The 16,093-nt window shown below is 48.0% G+C and overlaps 1 protein-coding gene across 6 annotated transcripts in view; it reads left to right on the top strand.

Annotated features, from left to right (window-relative positions):
• The window catches only part of ASCC2 (activating signal cointegrator 1 complex subunit 2), a 44,631-nt gene extending 29,769 nt beyond the window's left edge, over positions 1-14,862 (top strand). For 4 of the 6 annotated variants that reach the window (XM_020800801.3, XM_020800800.3, XM_078381606.1 and 1 more), the window contains 5 exons: positions 820-939; positions 7,358-7,582; positions 9,724-9,823; positions 13,276-13,355; positions 14,508-14,862. In XM_020800801.3, the coding sequence (XP_020656460.3) occupies positions 820-939; positions 7,358-7,582; positions 9,724-9,823; positions 13,276-13,355; positions 14,508-14,679 (697 nt within the window). In that variant the 3' untranslated portion in view covers positions 14,680-14,862. The remainder of the gene's footprint in view (positions 1-819; positions 940-7,357; positions 7,583-9,723; positions 9,824-13,275; positions 13,356-14,507) is intronic. The other 2 variants (XM_020800803.3, XM_078381607.1) reach the window with 1 other exon arrangement.
• Positions 14,863-16,093: the final 1,231 nt, after the last annotated feature.

The following is a 16,093-nucleotide window of genomic DNA, read 5'->3' as shown; positions in this document are numbered from 1 at the left end:
ATAATGGACAGCTCTAGCTCCCGCCCTCTCTCTGAGCTATGTTGTCTGGGTCAGAGAAAGAGGGTGCAAAGGTGATCGTTTAAACTAGATCGAAGCGTAACAGTTGCTGATGGTTTGTCATCCACTAACCCAGCATGGTTTATTAACTGGTTCCAGACTTGTGAATGAAGTCTTCTGCTTTCATGTTTGTTCCTACCTAAGCCTTTTCGGTTTGGGCACGTGTTATGTGTCCCTGTTACGTTACTGCAAAACCTGGAAAACATAAACAGCCGTTTCTTGGGGTTTTCTTCCCTTATTCCATTGGCAGCCCTGCCGTTGTTCTGAAGCAGGGAAATAAAGCGTTTGGCCACTTTAGAGATAAAATCCCAGGTGAGAGAGCAGAGTTTGGAAAAATTACTTATTAGGATGAATACCTCCCCGATGTCAGCGTGGCCGTGGGCTATGGTACCTGGAGGATTCTGGGAGCTGTGGTCGGAAAAAAATGACTCTTTGGTCAAACGGCTCTCCTTCTGTTCTTATGGAGGTCACCCCTTTTCTATTGGGCCTTTGCCCGGGCATCAAAAAGTGGGCAGCGATGCTATTTGGGGGTATTTGGCATCATTGGGAAGCGGCCTTTGATATAAGTTTGTTGTAAAAAGTCGCAGCAGAAATCTATACATGCCTGCAAAAACTAAGCTCCACGAATTCCAGGGAAATGGGTGCTGGGTGGCAGTTGTATAACAGCAGATCATGATTTTGTTCCATTGCGTTTTTTAGGCTAGTTTGTATGCCATGCTTCTCAAAAAGTGCTGTTTTTTAAAAACCCTTTTTTGCTTCCAGGCCAGTAAAACCAGATCCAACCCCTCTAGTCACATCACGGAACAGCATTTTCCAGAATGATGAGTTTGACGTTTTCAGCAGGGACTCTGTGGATCTGTCCCGGGTGCAAAAAGGCAAGAGGTGAGCTAACCTGTGTTCAGGTCAGTCCATTCACACTCCTGCCCCGTACATGTTTAATGACGGCAGAGGCACCAAAATAGTTTTGCAGTCAAAAAGTAGAAGACCATATCTTACTTCAAAGAGTTTGGCTGAAATCCTGTTTACTTTTTCAACCAGGCAGCTGATGGTGTAACATTCACTCGCGTCCAGCTGGCAATTGAGAGTCACTGCTACAATTCTCAGGGTGTGCATATTTGCCAGCTGGGCACCTTCCTGAGAATCCCAGCAGAGTTGCACAACTAGATTTCAGCCATTGTGTGTTATGAGAAAGGCCTTGGCTAAGTGGTAGAGCATCTGCCGTACATGCAGAAAGCCACGGGTTCAATCCTAGCATTTCCAGATAGGGCTGGGAAAGAATTCCCTCTAAAGCCATGGAGAACCCCTGCCAGTTGTGGGCTAGATGGATGAAAGAAAAACAATGCTGGATCAGTTGCCCAATTACTTACAAGAGCGTTTTTATTCCTTCTCTGATTTCCAGTATTCTGGAGTTCAATCTTAATCTACCATAACTGCTTTTTTTTAAAGGTTAGGGTAGGTTGTGTGTGTCTAAAAATAAAAAGTCCAGGCATGGTTTTGTATGAACTGCTGGGTAGCTCAGTAGTTGAGAGAGGCTGGGAGTCCAAATCCCCCACTGGGCCTCCTTGACAAGGACTGTACTCAATGGTCTGTAAGAGTTCCAGCTCTGCAATTCTTAGGTTCTAAGTTCCATGTGTGTTATGTTTGCATTTGTACGCACGCGCGAGAGAAATAGATCTGTGAAGATTCTCAGTCATCCCGGTGGGGTTGTCTGGAAGTTGAGTCATGTGTGAGAGAGGTGTGTATACCAGGCATCTTCTGCTGCATTGAGGTCAGAGGTGTTTCCTGCCCCTGGGCTTTTTTGAAATGGTCATCTTTGTCTTCAGGGGTGAACCACGAATCCTTAGGCGTGCTTCAGCTGTCTTGCTCGGGAGCTTTCGTCAGGGGGAGAAGACAGACTCTGCAGTAGAGGAGAGTGTTGTGTCTACTTTAGGCATCGGAACCAGACTTATAAGTTGCAAGCCACGGCTGCAAAACCTCCTACTGCGATAAACCAGTTTGGACTGATTTTGTTTTTGAGGTTTTGACATGCACTTGCGGTGTGCACCTATAGGGACACAGCTTGCAGTCATCGAACATAACAAAAACGAGGCGACTTACAGTCATAAAGCACAGTAAAAACAAAAGTAAAAAATGGATTCAGCCATAAACATCAAATGAAGCTGGGGGGAAAAATAACATGAGGGACGTTCACGTCGCCAAATCTGTCTGCCGTTGAAGTCATTCCTATAAACTGAGCGCCATCATAAGCGAGTTTAAAAAGGTGCTGTTCACATCCTTCCTAAAACGAGGAAGAGTAGAAACTGTAGGTGAGAAACGGGGGCCTTCCACATTGTGGGGAATCAACAGGAGTTGCTTCTGCAGCGGTTGGTGCCATCAAGGGGGCCCCTCCTAAAGATCTTAACATGGCAGCAGGTTTATGTAAAAACAGCTGGCCCTTTAGATAGGCAGGACGCAAGCCAGGTAGGGCTTTGGCCGCAAAAAACGGCACCTTGAATTGGAGCAACTGGCAACCAGTGCAGAACTTTTAGGACCAGTATCGTGGCTGAACAGATGCAACCTTTTATTACATTCCTCCTCTATATGTGTCTCTTCAGGGACATGTGATCTAAGGAATTAAAAAATAAAAATTGTGACCGGACACGAAAAAGGAAAAACAATTCTGTGTGTGGTTAAACATTATCATAGTATTATTGTAATGATGATTCCCAGTAGTGTCGTGGATAGAATGACGGAGTAGGACTCTAGAAACCAGAGTTGGAGTCCCCACTTGGCCGTAGAAACTCACTGGGTGTGCATGGAAGTGGTAAAAACCACTCTTCACATATCTCACTTTCCTTGTAAGCTGTATTAGGATCACTGTAAGTTGGTTCTGACTTGAAGGCAGATAATGAACTAAACAACTAATGATGATGAAAACAAACAATATAGAAAACATTGCAGTAGTAGTACAGTGGTGCTTCACATAGCGACGATAATCCATGCAGCAAAAATCGCTGCAAAGCGATTTCGTCGCTATGCGATTTTAAAAAGCCCATAGGAATGCATTGAAACCCCTTCAATGCGTTCCTATGGGCTTAAAACTCACCTTAAAGCGAAAATCCTCCATACGGCGGCCATTTCCGCTGCCCGGTAAGCGAGGAATCCATCCCAGAAAACAGCGGGCGCCCATTTTTTTTACCCGGCGGCCATTTTGGAACCGCCGATCAGCTGTTGGAAAATCATCGCTAAGCGATAATCGGTAAGCGAAACAGGGTACCGATCATCGCAAAGCGATTTTTTCCCATTTAAAACATTGCAATGTTTTAAAGTTCGTCGCTATGCGATTTCATCGTTAAACGGGGCACCCGTTAAGCGAGGCACCACTGTATTAGGAATGAACAACATTGCTGTGACTGAATCTCACACATGGGCCACACACCAGAATCCTGTTGGGCTTTTACTCCAGAAGAAGTGAAATTGTGCAAGTTGTGGCAGTAGGCTACAGCTGAATAGAGAAGTGCTGGTTGCATGTGCTGGTCATGTGCCCAGATGCGCAAGCAGGCGCAGGAAGGATATTGCCTGAACCAGCTGATGTAGCCGATCTGATTTTGCTTATTCTGGAGTGAAACCCCAATGAGCCCCACACGGCTAAAGCACAGCCTTCCTCTTCATCCCCCGGCCTTGCCTCCCGTCTCCAGCAAAGTCTCGTTCTTGCAGAGGGCTGGTGGGGCTAATCAGGAAGCAAGGTTCAGGCGGCCCTGGAACGCAAGGCAGCCACTAGCCCAGGGGCAGGGTGCTGGCGTTTATCCTCCACGTTCCCGGCACTTCGTGGGCACTGAATTAAAGGAAGACCAAGGTGAAGCAGGGTTTCTCGTACTTCTAACAAAGGCTTTCATTAGGGCGATCCTGTGCTGGTTGTTCCAGTTATACTTGCTCCTCCACCTGTGACCTTCCACCTGTGGTATGAAGGGAATGCAGTGCGGAAATCCCAGGGGCCAAAGCCGCATACATTCCTGGGAGCAGGGGATGGCTGGCTTTGTAATTAGAAAGGGGGGGAGGGTTTCCGAATGGGCTTTCCCAGGAGCCCAGCGATGTAGGCTTTAAGGGAAGGCAGGGGACTCAGGACTGGTCAAAAGAGGGTGGGGTTCAGGGAGTGTTCGCGGGCGAGCAGCCGTGGCCAGTCCAGGCTTGAGCATCTGCACAGAGGAGAGCCAGCATTGCCAGGCAGCTTTAGGTCACGTTGGAAGGGGGTCCAAGGCGTTCTGCAGAAGCAACAGTCGAAACAGTCGTAGGCTGCCTAGGATGGAAGCCAAGGCAGAGGGAGGAGTGCAGAGAAGCCAAGAGGGGTGGCAGGTAGACCGGTGAGCCGGTAAGGGCTTGGAGAGGTTCCAGCCTTGGAGAGGTTCCAGCCAGGCTGAGGATCAGGTCTGGTCATCTCCCAAGTCTTCACACTGCCTCTCCCATGAGAGGGTTGTTCAGTGGTTTTCCTGCTTTTGTCTGCCTCCCCCCCCCCCCTTTGTCCCATTCTGTAATGTTGAAATGCCTCTTCTGGAGCTTGGATGCTGGGCATAAGAACTTTAATTGATAATAAGGGGGTATCTCTGGTCCTGTCCTTTTGTCTCACCCACCAAAGCTGCCTCCACACACTTCTCTGAAATGAAGTCTGCCCTTGGGCTTAAGGAGGTTCCCCACACAGCGGTGGGCAACTTTGGCCAGCCTGGGAGAAACATGTCCCTCTCAGGACTCGTGAGAGGCTAAGCCCTGAAAGGTCAAAAATAAAAATAATTAAAAAATAAAACATTATAAAAATCAACTCTGGAACAGAGGAAATCGCTGTGCCTAGAATCCGGCAGAGGAAGAAACATACCTTTTGGTCTCAGAAACAAGTTTTGAGCCTCGAAAGGACCTGGGGCAACGTTATAAAGGCCGCCACTGGGAGCATGTTGGTCATGGGCTGCATCCTGGCCAACGTGTGGTGTAGACCTGTGGTTCCCTCGTGGGGCAGTGATCAAACTGCTGATCAAACTGCAGTACTGCAGCCAAACCACTGTTCACAATCCAGGTTCAATCCCAGGTAGCCAGCTTGAGGTTCACTCAGCCTTCCATCCTTCTGAGCTCAGCTTGGGGGGGGGGGGGCAATGTGTAACCTGCAGAATTGAATTGAAAATCACCCAGAGGATGCTTTAGGCTCTGTGGACCTTTATATAAGCAACATGCTTTGCTATTGCTTTTCCCAACCTTGGGTCACTCAAGTATTCTTGGACTACCACTCCCAGAGGACTCCACCATGAGCTGGAACTGGCCAGGGTTTCTGGGAGTTGCAGTCCAAGAACATCTGGGGACCCAAGGTTGGGCACCACTGGTGTAGAGGATGATGCAGTCTTCCTTTTGCCCTCTGTCCTGCACCCTTGGATAACGATTACCAAGGGTGCCATTGTGCTGGTTTGGAAGACTGGCCGATAAGTCGTATAACAGAACAAAGTTGCATCTCTTGGGAATGCTTGATCTTGTTCCTAAACAACCTCGTAGCCACTTTGGGTGTGTGTGTGTGTCTTTTTCTTCTGCTTACTTCGCTGACTGCTGCAACCATTTCAGCCAGTAGGGAAAACTGGAGGGAGCCTTAACCTGCGCAGAATTATAACAGCATCAGCATCTGCAATGTTCTGATACCTGGCTTCGGAACCGGAAACCTTTGGATCGGAGTTCTGAAGCCTGCCGTAGAGGAACCATTCAGAGCTGCAGCTCAGAGGCTCCAAGTGGTTCACGGGGTCTTCCCAAGTGTCAGGAAAACATTGCCTTAGCCAGACAGCCCATTGTTTCCTCCAGGCCCAGTAGCGCTCTCTCTGAGCATCTGCCTGGCAGCCATCAGCCTGTCTGCTGTGCCCAGTTCTTGTTTATGCAAACACGTGCTCTTCTCCCTGTTGGCTTCGCTTCAGGATTTTGAATAAGGAAGGCAAGCCTTCTAGTTCTCAGGTTGCCAGATCCCTAGCTAGGTTGCCAACCTGCCTCTGGCTAGCATTGCCATACCCTCTAACGATCCCTGCTGTGTCCAGTGGTGCATGTTGAAAGAGGTGGAACGTGGGCCTGCCTTGGTGTCCGTTTCTGGTTGCACCTCCTTTAGAGGGCTGGAAAAAGGCTGGGAAAGGGCAGCGTCAGCCATCCTGGGGCTGGAATATCGTGTCTGTTACGTACTAATAAGAGCAGCAGTGTTGGAGCTAAAGCCTCCCAGAACAGCTGGAGGGGGTTCTCTCTCGTCAGTTTTCAAGAGATCGTTGCCGTGGTCTGCTCCAGTACGTCAAACCAAACCAAACCAGCCCAGAACCCTACGACACCTGACATTTATTCTAGGGTCACCTTTTGTGGATTACCGTGCAGTTCAGTTTACACTACAGTAAATCTGTTAACCTTCACGGTGTCCATAAGATAATCTTTTGTGTGTGTGTGTGTGTGGTTTTAGTATGGCCCCTTTCCAGGAACTTTTGGGCACCATCCTTTTAATTAAAAAAAATATTTTTTAAATGAAAAGTCCAAGACAAATTTACAAAGGATAATTCTTTCAATGGTTAGTGGCTAGGGTGGTACATTTTTGGGTCAGCCACAGTTACCAACAAGGCGGGCTTTCCATTTTAAACACAGGTCTTCTGTGAAAACATGAAAGCTCTCCTTGTTTCTGCCTTGTGTGCAGCTTTTTAATGATTAATAAAAGTATGACGGTAGCCACAATTTCACTTCTTCTTGAGTTTTCCACTGCATGAGAGTTAAATGTATTCCCCTTCTAATCTTGGCATCTAATAGATAATAATATACAGCAAGAACCCCCCCCCCCCCAATGTCCACAGGATCAGTATCTGCGGCTTCACTTATCTATGGTCTGACAATATTAAAAATATTAAAAGAAAAAAAACTAGAAATATATATTTTCATGATGTATTTACTGAAACTTGCCACTAAAGGGAGCCATTTCTGGTACTTACATGGTGAAAAATCTTTTTTTCTGGATCCCCCCCTCCTTTTATCATGCTATGTATAGCATCTGCTGTTATCCACAGTTTTCAGCATCTGTGGGGGGGGGTGGGCTTGGAACCAATCCCCTGCAGATATGGAGGGGGTCCAAGGGTTAAAAAGAAGTAGGGAAATTTAGGAAATTAGCGGACTATAGTTCAAGATTAAGCCAAAAAAAGAGCACCCTCTTTTTTTAAAAAATAGTTTTTTTAAAGAGGCTGCTCAAGACAAATGCCAATAATATAATTTCTAAGGATCGTGCTGAATATGTTATAATTATTGTTAATAAATAATATTTTCTTTACCTTTTGAAATGCAGGATTGACAGAACCACGACCGAAAGCTTACTGAACGACAAGAGTCTCGTGACGGAGCAGAGGGAGCGATTCAACCAGTACTCCATAGTGGTTGAGGAGGTCCCAGTGCCCAGCGGAGCAGGCCCGGGCTACTGCGATGACTACGAGGACGAATACGACGACACATACGATGGCAACCAAGTGGGAGCGAACGACGCGGACTCAGACGATGAGCTGATCAGTCGGAGGTGAGTCCTGAGCCCGTAACAGGTACCCTGTTGCAGCAAGGAGAGGTCCGACTTTAAGGTGCACCATCCTACCTATGACCCCAATTCTCCGGGTCCTTTAGCACCCCTTTGTACTCTTCCTGCAGTTTCTATTGCTTCATTCCACAAACGTCAGTGTGCGTTAAGAGTCAGTAGATGATCCTGATGTTAAAGGTGGCGATCTGCTGAGGTCCTGTGGGAACAACAAGGTAATCTGGGAGTGTGTGGGTGAGGGAGGCAGAGCCAGGCAGAGGGAAGCAGTCCCAGATAATTGCGGCTAATTGACACGGAACAGGTCCCAGGGCCTCTCACATGTGACCATCATGTGAACAGCATCTCATCAATTAGCCATGGCAGCTTCTGTGATTTTTCTTCTGGTCCTGGGGGGGGAAAAACCCAATAGGATTCTGACCAAATATTTTTAGAAAGGATTAGCTGTGTTCAGCATTCCTGGAAAAAAAACACACATCAAACATGGCTTAAAGATCAACAATATTTATCTGATGCTACCTTTTAGTGAAATGCAACTTACTTTATGAGATGCATACAAAAGCTTGCACCAAATCAAGTACGTGGGTCTTTAATGTGTCACAAGACTCTTTGTTGATTTTTAAAAATATAATATATTTAAAAATACAAATACATATTCTAAATGTTATTTAGCATAGGCTTTATTATTCAAATTTGTAATGGGGGGGATCTAAAATGGACCTTTTTGGTCCAATCCATCAGCAGCTCTTTCTGTTACTGGCTAGATTTACATACAGAGCAGGTGAGGAGGGCTTCTTCGCTGAACACCCCCTTCCCCCCCCCTTGCTATTGGAAAATGATGTTTCTCTGAATAGGGTTGGTATCAGTTGCTCCCATAACATGAGTCCCCTCCCTCCTCCCTCCTGGCAGAATTGCTAACGCAGGTAACAGCAAGCTGTCTTCCAGTCTGCAGCTGGCTGTGAGATGCCCCCCCCCCGTGCCTTGGATTTCCCACAGTGCCTTGCAGCAGGCAGCATCCTCTTATGCATTGGTCCTGCAGGATCACAAGAGTTAGCAAAGCAAAGTGTCCTGCTTATATATCACTCCATAATGCCTAAAGCACTCTCTGGGTGGTTTACAATGTAATTCTGCAGGCTACCATTACCTCTCCCCAGCCAGGTGGGTACTCAGTTTACTGATCTCGAAAGGTGGGAAGGCTGAGTCAGCCACAAGCCAGCTACCTGAGCCCGTTGGGATCACATGCAGGTCAGGAACAGAGTTTTAAACACTGTGCCACGAATTGCGAACATTTTAATGAACAAGTACCTCTCAAGCCAATTCTGTTGTATGTGTAGGGGGCGAATGAGAAAATGCCTTTATTAATCTTGAACTTTGAAGTTCTGCCCTTTTATTTCACTGGCAGCCAAGAATGTCTGTGGGGCAGGGAGAAATTGTGAGCATCGGTGGGTTGATTCCTCACTATTCAGCTTGTCACAGACCTGTAAAAGGGCTAGCTGTGTGGACATGAACGTTGGGGTTAGAGGCAACAGAAGCGATCCTGTTGCAAGCTGGTGATTCCTTCCCCCCCACCACCCCATCCCCGTCGGAAAGGCTTAGCAATCTGGGCTGTAAGAACTGGAGCTGGGTAACTCGGATGCCCATTTGGGGAGCCTCAGAAAAGGAGGGCCGAAGAAGAAGAAGAAGAAGAAGAAGAAGAAGAAGAAGACGACGACGACGACGACGACGACGACGACACTGTTTTGCCTAGAATTGTGTATGCTCATGTAGGGGCACAGATACAGAACTGGACACGATTTGAATAGGCAGAATCATGAGCCATTTCACCTGAAAGGGGGGGGGAGACTGTGGCCAGCTGACCTCTGGTGCCTTCAGCTCAGTCTGCTGTTCATGAGCGGCTGCGTACGGGAAAATTTAGGGTCCCTGATGGTTCATGGTTCCTTCCCTTTAAACTGGATTTGGGCCACACAGCTCTTCAAACAGGGCAACCCCACCCCCCGGGAACCCTCCTCTTGGAGGGCTTCAGAAAGGTGGCAGGTCACCGCCCTAGGGCCCGGCTGCAAGCTTTGGCTCCAGGGGTGCTTTGCTTTCCAGCGACTGAAATGGTCACCAATGTGTCTTTTTATTTTTTGCAGGCCCTTTACCATCCCTCAGGTCCTCCGATCGAAAGAGCAGGAAGAGGAGGAGGGCAATGAGGAAGATGAAGAAGAGGAGGAAGAAAAAGAGGCTGCAAAGGTGACTGGCGCAGGGAAGCTGCAGGCTTGATTCGCAGTGGGGGCAGGAAGGGGTTGTGAATGGGGTGGGGGGGCTGCACTGCTTTTCTTGGAGGAGGTGGATTTTTGGGGGGGTCTTACCGCTTGAATAGGGTGCAAGCTTAGCAGCCTGTGCAGAGGCTAAAAAATATCTCTGCTCTGTAATCAAGGAGGATCTAGGGAGGTTCATACGCACAGCACTTCACAGGAATGTAGGCTCTGACCTACATACTATTTTGCAGTTCAAGAATGACAGTGAAGCAGGGGAGGAAGACATGGGGGGGGGGAGAGGGTGTTCAGTTGATTTACTTCCACCAGGAGATGCCAAGATGTCAAAAGGTAGGAAGGAATTAAGCAGAAAGACAGCTGGACGGAGGTGAGCCATTTGCGACCCCCTGTCTTCCTGGGGACCGTCGTCTTCTTAGGTTCTGCGTAGGATGAGGAAGGCGAGGGACTTTTCCTTCGTCTGCGGGGCTCTGCCTACCTAGCAAAGTTGTGCACCAGTTTTGTGGGGGCGAATGGTCAGGGTTGGCCTGATGATGGCAAGCTAAGCACTTGTTCCGGATGTCCAAATCTGGGGACCTTCCTAGGCAGCTGGTGGGCTGGGCACTATTAGGGAGACTCTTGGCCTGCTTTGGCCATATCAGTGTTTTGAGGGCTGCACGAGAAGGGCCCCATCTTGGGAGACTGGAGCCTTCCATCGCAGTAACGTTTTCAACATCTGATGCGTGTTCTTTTGACCATGCAATGCCTCTTTGGATTTCCATGCTGGTCTGACAGGACGTCAAGAGTTTCTTCATGTTGAACATGTCTCCATTGCCGTTAGGCTGGGAAACGGACCCCTTTTTTGGGGTTTAGCAGCTTCAGGCGGCTGCAGTGTCACTATTCCCTGGGGCCCTTGTACCCAGGATGGGCAGGTAACAAAAGTGAACCCTCTTATCTTGGAAGCAGAAGATCCTTATTACTGTGTGGATATCGCCAGGGCCAGCAGCCAAGGCCAGGGTTAGTTAACACTGTCTTGGTTCCGAGCAGCCTCCTCCCCCAGCTTGGTGGCCTCCAGGCGTTTGAGGCTAAAGCTGTCATCATCCCCAGGAGCCAGGTGGCGAGAGCCGCAGTCCAGGTTTTTAAAATGCCTTGTTAAAATAAAACAATCCTTAAGGATGCCAATGAACATTAAAAACAAGCGTACCTTCTCTGAGAGAATATGTCATTCAACTGCCTTTTATGTAGCCAACGATAAACAGGAGATGTCTCTTCCATTTATAATGTTGACAATAACTGTGAACAGCACATTCTCCTGAAATTCACATTCTAATAAAGTGTCAACATTTGCAGGTCCTTTACAAACTCTGACAGCTCTTTGAAGTCTTTCCTGCCTAAATTTAACGATGGCGGTTAATTTCCCCCATAATCATAACGTCTCAGATTTCTGAAAGTAGTTTCATCTTGGCTTTCTGATACTTTTCTGGGGTTCCTTCTCTTTTCTTTTTATTTGGCGACTATTAACACCTAATAAGCTGCCCTTGTATCTTCCTTTCTAACCAGTTTGTTGAGATCAGGGGTAAGTTGTGGGCCAGGTTGGTTCCAGGGGGGTCGGCGTGGCTCTCCCCTGACCTCTTTCCGTGTGCAGGTAGCGAGTGGTTAGAAAGTGGGAGAGCCAGGTTCGAATTTGCACTGAGCCTTGACATTCAGTGTGTTGCGTGTCCTTTTGCTGGCCGTCCTTGCACTCTTTAGCCTGGCCTGCCTCGCAGGGTCGTTAGGAAGATGCAGTGGAAAGGAGAGCAGCCATGTGTGCCACTGGAGGAAGAACAGGGTGCAAAAAGAGAGAAGCACCAACCACCTCCCTCTGGGTGCTGCTGCCCTTTGGGCCTAGTGGAAATGGGGCAAACTGGGAGGGGAATGGCGGTACTGGGAGGGAGACACTGAGGACTATTGACTGAAGGGAAAGGAAGTGGGCAAAGGCCACCTCACAGCCTGTTCCACCTAGCTGATCTCCCCACCCCTATCCACCATGGGCTGTTTACTCCTGTCCTCTGAGCAAGATTCCTAAGAGGTGGGGAGAGGTAGACAGGAATACGTGGACATCTTTCAGGTGCACTGCCCCCCCTGTTCCCCGATCAGACTTTCTCCAGCAAAATATCCCATGGAAGGATTTGCAGGATCATTTGACAGGTGGTGAGGAGGCAGACAGGCAGAGGAAGACAATACCTGCACATCTGGATCAGAACGGGTTCTCCTGGATGACAATTGTCAAAATCCCCCATCAGCAGGAGAAGAACGTTGAGGGTTGTCCTCCCAAAATATAACTTTTCCAAACTTCGGCACAGACCGTTCCCTATAACCCACCCCTGGCCAGAGGTGCTTCTGCTGCCGACTGTCCTGTGAGAGGGATTGTGATGAGATGTGTTATTTATTTCCATATTACGTAGTCTGATTTTATGAACCTGTCCTTTTGCTGCTTCTTGTTAAGCCTCCTTGGCAGGATTTGTGTATAGGAAGCAAAAAAGATGTGAGAAATGAGACAGTAAATAAATAAATTTCCTCCTGTACTCCACTTCCCAAATTTCGGATGTGTCCCTGGTTGCAGAGGGTGTCTTTGCATGGGGGAAGGAACCCCTTGAAATTCTGGTGTAAATTTGTACCCGCAAAAGGTTCAGGCGTCTCTGCTGAGAACGGGGTGGTGGTGGTGACGGTGGCAAAGAGAAACCTTCCAGATGCTGGACAGGCGCATTCCTCACCGTTGAGTGTGCTTTCTAGGGCTGATAGGAGTTGTAATCCACCTACAGGTGGAGGCCCACACATTGACCACTTGTGGCACAGAAGAATCTGGTGGACACGGGCAGTCGGGTCTTGAGAATAGGACTTTCCATCTAACTGGACACTTCTGGACTATGTATTCTTGCCGGATCTGACAGATTAGCTTCCTGGGCCTCTCCCAGTTAGAAACACTTTGAAGAGGGAGCTGGGGATATAATTTTCTGCAACAGAGGAAATTTTCCCCCATTGGGCACAAATTAAGCAGCACCAGGTGGGTTGTGATGTGGATTTAGTGGATGCATGGCTTCTTCCATTACAGCTCCTTCCTGTGCCACTGTTGGATCTTGGTACATCTGCAGCATATTTAATTGTAATCATCACAATTTCCAGTGGTGTGAGGGAGCTGTCTAGCAAAAACAACCTAGCCTGCATGTTGCAAATTAAATTCTGCCTGCTTCAGCCCACTTTGTATAAGAGAATTTTCTAAGGCCACACTTTCAGAACTGTACAGCTTCAGGATTCACAAACCAAATCGCTTGTTTTATGGGCCCCTCCCTGGTATCAAAGGATCTAGGTTTATTTAATTATCCCTTAGCAAAGCACCTAAAATGTTCTTCTCCTTGGATTGGATGGATGAGGCCACATTGATTTATATTGAGTGTTTGTTCTGTTCCATAGCAGGACCACTTTGTCCAGGACCCAGCTGTGCTACGGGAGAGGGCTGAGGCTCGGCGGATGGCCTTCCTCGCAAGAAAAGGGTAGGACACAACTCCTTCTCCTCCTTCATTGTTAAGAGCACTGCAAGGTGCTTGATGGGAATTTAAATATTGGCTTATCTCATTCTTGCATGCAAGGAGGAGAAGCCAAAAGTCTTCTATCCTTGCTTTGAGACAGTGACTTTAAAAAAACAAAAAAAAACCAAAACTGGGACTGAAGAGATTTTAGTGCAGATTTTATAAATGTCCTAGATAAAGTATGACAACTGCCGCCTTGTTGCTTGAACTTTTAAAAAACGCAAAGCATTGGATGGGGGTGTGTCTTTCTTGGTCAATGCAACCAATGCTTTCTGCTGGCTTTTGTGTGTGCTTTGCTTCCTAAAAGCAAAAACCCTAGTTTTGCAAGACACTTTATTGTACAAATGGCAGATCCTCAACAACAACAAAATGTTTCCTTGCTTTCTTCTCATGGTGGCGGTGAGCAATCTCACAGAGATCAGTGATATCTGAATAAGTTGTTTCGGCATGTCAAGACATCTCTCTTTTTAAAACTGTTTGTAATTTTTAATTGTTCGTATTAGAGATGGGGTTACAAAGGCGAATATCCCCGTCCCAGCTGCAGCTAATGGGGGTCTGACCCCCCCCTCAGGACCGGCCCACATGTCCCAGCACCACCAGTGTCAGTCGTGGAAGTCGCTCCTCCATCTCCCTGCTTGGCTGGATGCTCCAGGCGGGGGGGGGGAGATGATGAGTCCCCCCCCCCACGGCTGCTGAGTGTTGTTACTTAGAGCAATCTTGTAATTCAGAGATGGGATAACGGTAGTCTGCAGACTGCATGCTGCCCTAATTGCCCTAAACATAAAAAAAAAGGTTTAAAATGGCCAGTCACATCAGAAGGAGACTAGGAAGCGCAGCAATGAAAAAATTAGAAAAGATTATCATGTGTAAGAATATCTTACTGGAGACCAAGACAATCCAGACTTTTTTGTATTCCCATTCACCAGGTATGGATGTGAAAGCTGGACAGTTAGGAAAGTAGGCAGGAAAACAATGGCACCGGGCCACAGACCGGGGATTGGGGCCCTCTGCTCCAGAGGGCGTTTCTATACCCTGTCCTTTTCGACCTTGTGGTCCTACTGAATTTGTTGTGCTGACCTCCTCAGACCCATTTCCCCCCCTTCCTGTTTTCTGCAGGTACAAACCAGACAATTCGGCCACTGTTGCGGGTAATGCCAAGGGCCGCGGGCAGAGCCGGGAAACTGTACAGGAGCGCAGAAAGAAAGAAGCCAGCAAAGGAACCAGGGCTAATCACAATCGGCGCACCATGGCCGACCGGAAGCGCAGCAAAGGCATGATCCCATCCTGAAGGAGGAGGCGGCAGCAAGGCGACCATCCTCCTTTTGACGGCAGGGAGGTGCGTGGTGCCACGCCCCGACCCCAAGATAACAGTGCGCACTCTGTTAAAGGTTTCCATTGATGGAGACAATCCGCCTAGGGTTGTCTGACTCTGCGTTAGCAAACGGGAAACTCATTACAGAGAATGCCAGCAGATGTGTGTTACATTATTTATGGGGCCTGCCCCAAACCCTTAGAATTGTCTGCTCAGGCGAAGACTCACTAGCCCTGATGGGCAGACCTCTGCCTTACACCGCTGGCTCATCGCGTCTGGCACGGCATCACATTCCTGACAGCCGCTACTGCCGGGTTACTGGGGAAAACCCGCAAGCAAGGTGCAAAAGGGAGGATCGTCTCTCTCCTGGCGCAGCTTCCCCTGATCCGGGATGAGGGAGGATGGCGATCTGAGTGGTGGCCCCATCTCTCGTGCATTTTCTCTGCTCCCTGCCCTTTCGAAGAAATCAAGGCTGTGGGCCCTCCTTCCATCTTATGTTAGTGTGAACTCCCCAATTCAGCGATGTATACGCATTGTGTACGACAAGCCCTTTTGTCAAGCATAACTTCTATATGGTGAGGGTTGTAGCATCAGAAAGGGAAGAAAAGCTTTCTGCGGAGCAGTGGACACCTCTCGTCTCTTCCTGGTTATTCGATGTCCATCCTCCAAAGCAGGTTACTTCATTTTGGGGAAGGTTTTTAAACCTTTTAGTCCAGTTAGCCAAATATCCCAGGATCCAAAATCAGAGGTAGGCAAAGTGGAACCCTCCCCCCCCCTGAGCACCCTCTTGAATTTTAATTAAAAAAAAAAAACCAAAACTGACTCATATTCCCCCTCCTTCCCTTTGTGTCCTGTGGGATCACCAGGTTTAGAGAGCGCCCTTCAACCTTTGGGCCCCTCCCGCACTTTTGTTGTCGTTCTCTGGCTATTGGAGGGCACAAGGTGGCTTTTTAGATGGAAAAAAAATCCAGTAGTCCGCAAAGTCCAAGGAATGGAGGTGCGTATCTGCTGGTCTAAATGAAGAGGTCTCTAACCCTATAGGAAACAACAGCTTCCCAGCCTCCCCCCCCCCAAAAAAAGAGAGGGTAAACTGTAGGACAGCACAAAGGATCGGTGCAGAAGTGGGTTATGGGTTATGAATCCAGTCTTATCTCCTCCCACCCAGAGATGCTTTCTCCCTATCAGGCAAAACCCAAAGGGAAAAGGAAGAAATAAAGACAAAAATCTTGTAGCACACCTTGTTAAGCTTTCATGGACAAGTCGACTTTTCCATAGTCCTGCTTCACAGCTTCTGTTTTCATCTCCCTGCCACTGCATGCTACGCTGACATCAAAAGCTTACCCCCCCAATTCCTAAGTAATTAAACTGTTCAGACCTCTTCTCTCAACCC

Source organism: Pogona vitticeps, chromosome 14 (genome assembly GCF_051106095.1).
Source record: "Pogona vitticeps strain Pit_001003342236 chromosome 14, PviZW2.1, whole genome shotgun sequence".
In the NCBI taxonomy this organism is placed as follows: domain Eukaryota; kingdom Metazoa; phylum Chordata; class Lepidosauria; order Squamata; family Agamidae; genus Pogona; species Pogona vitticeps.
The sequence above is the reverse complement of the archived record's forward strand: the minus strand, read 5'-3'. Positions and strand labels throughout refer to the sequence as shown.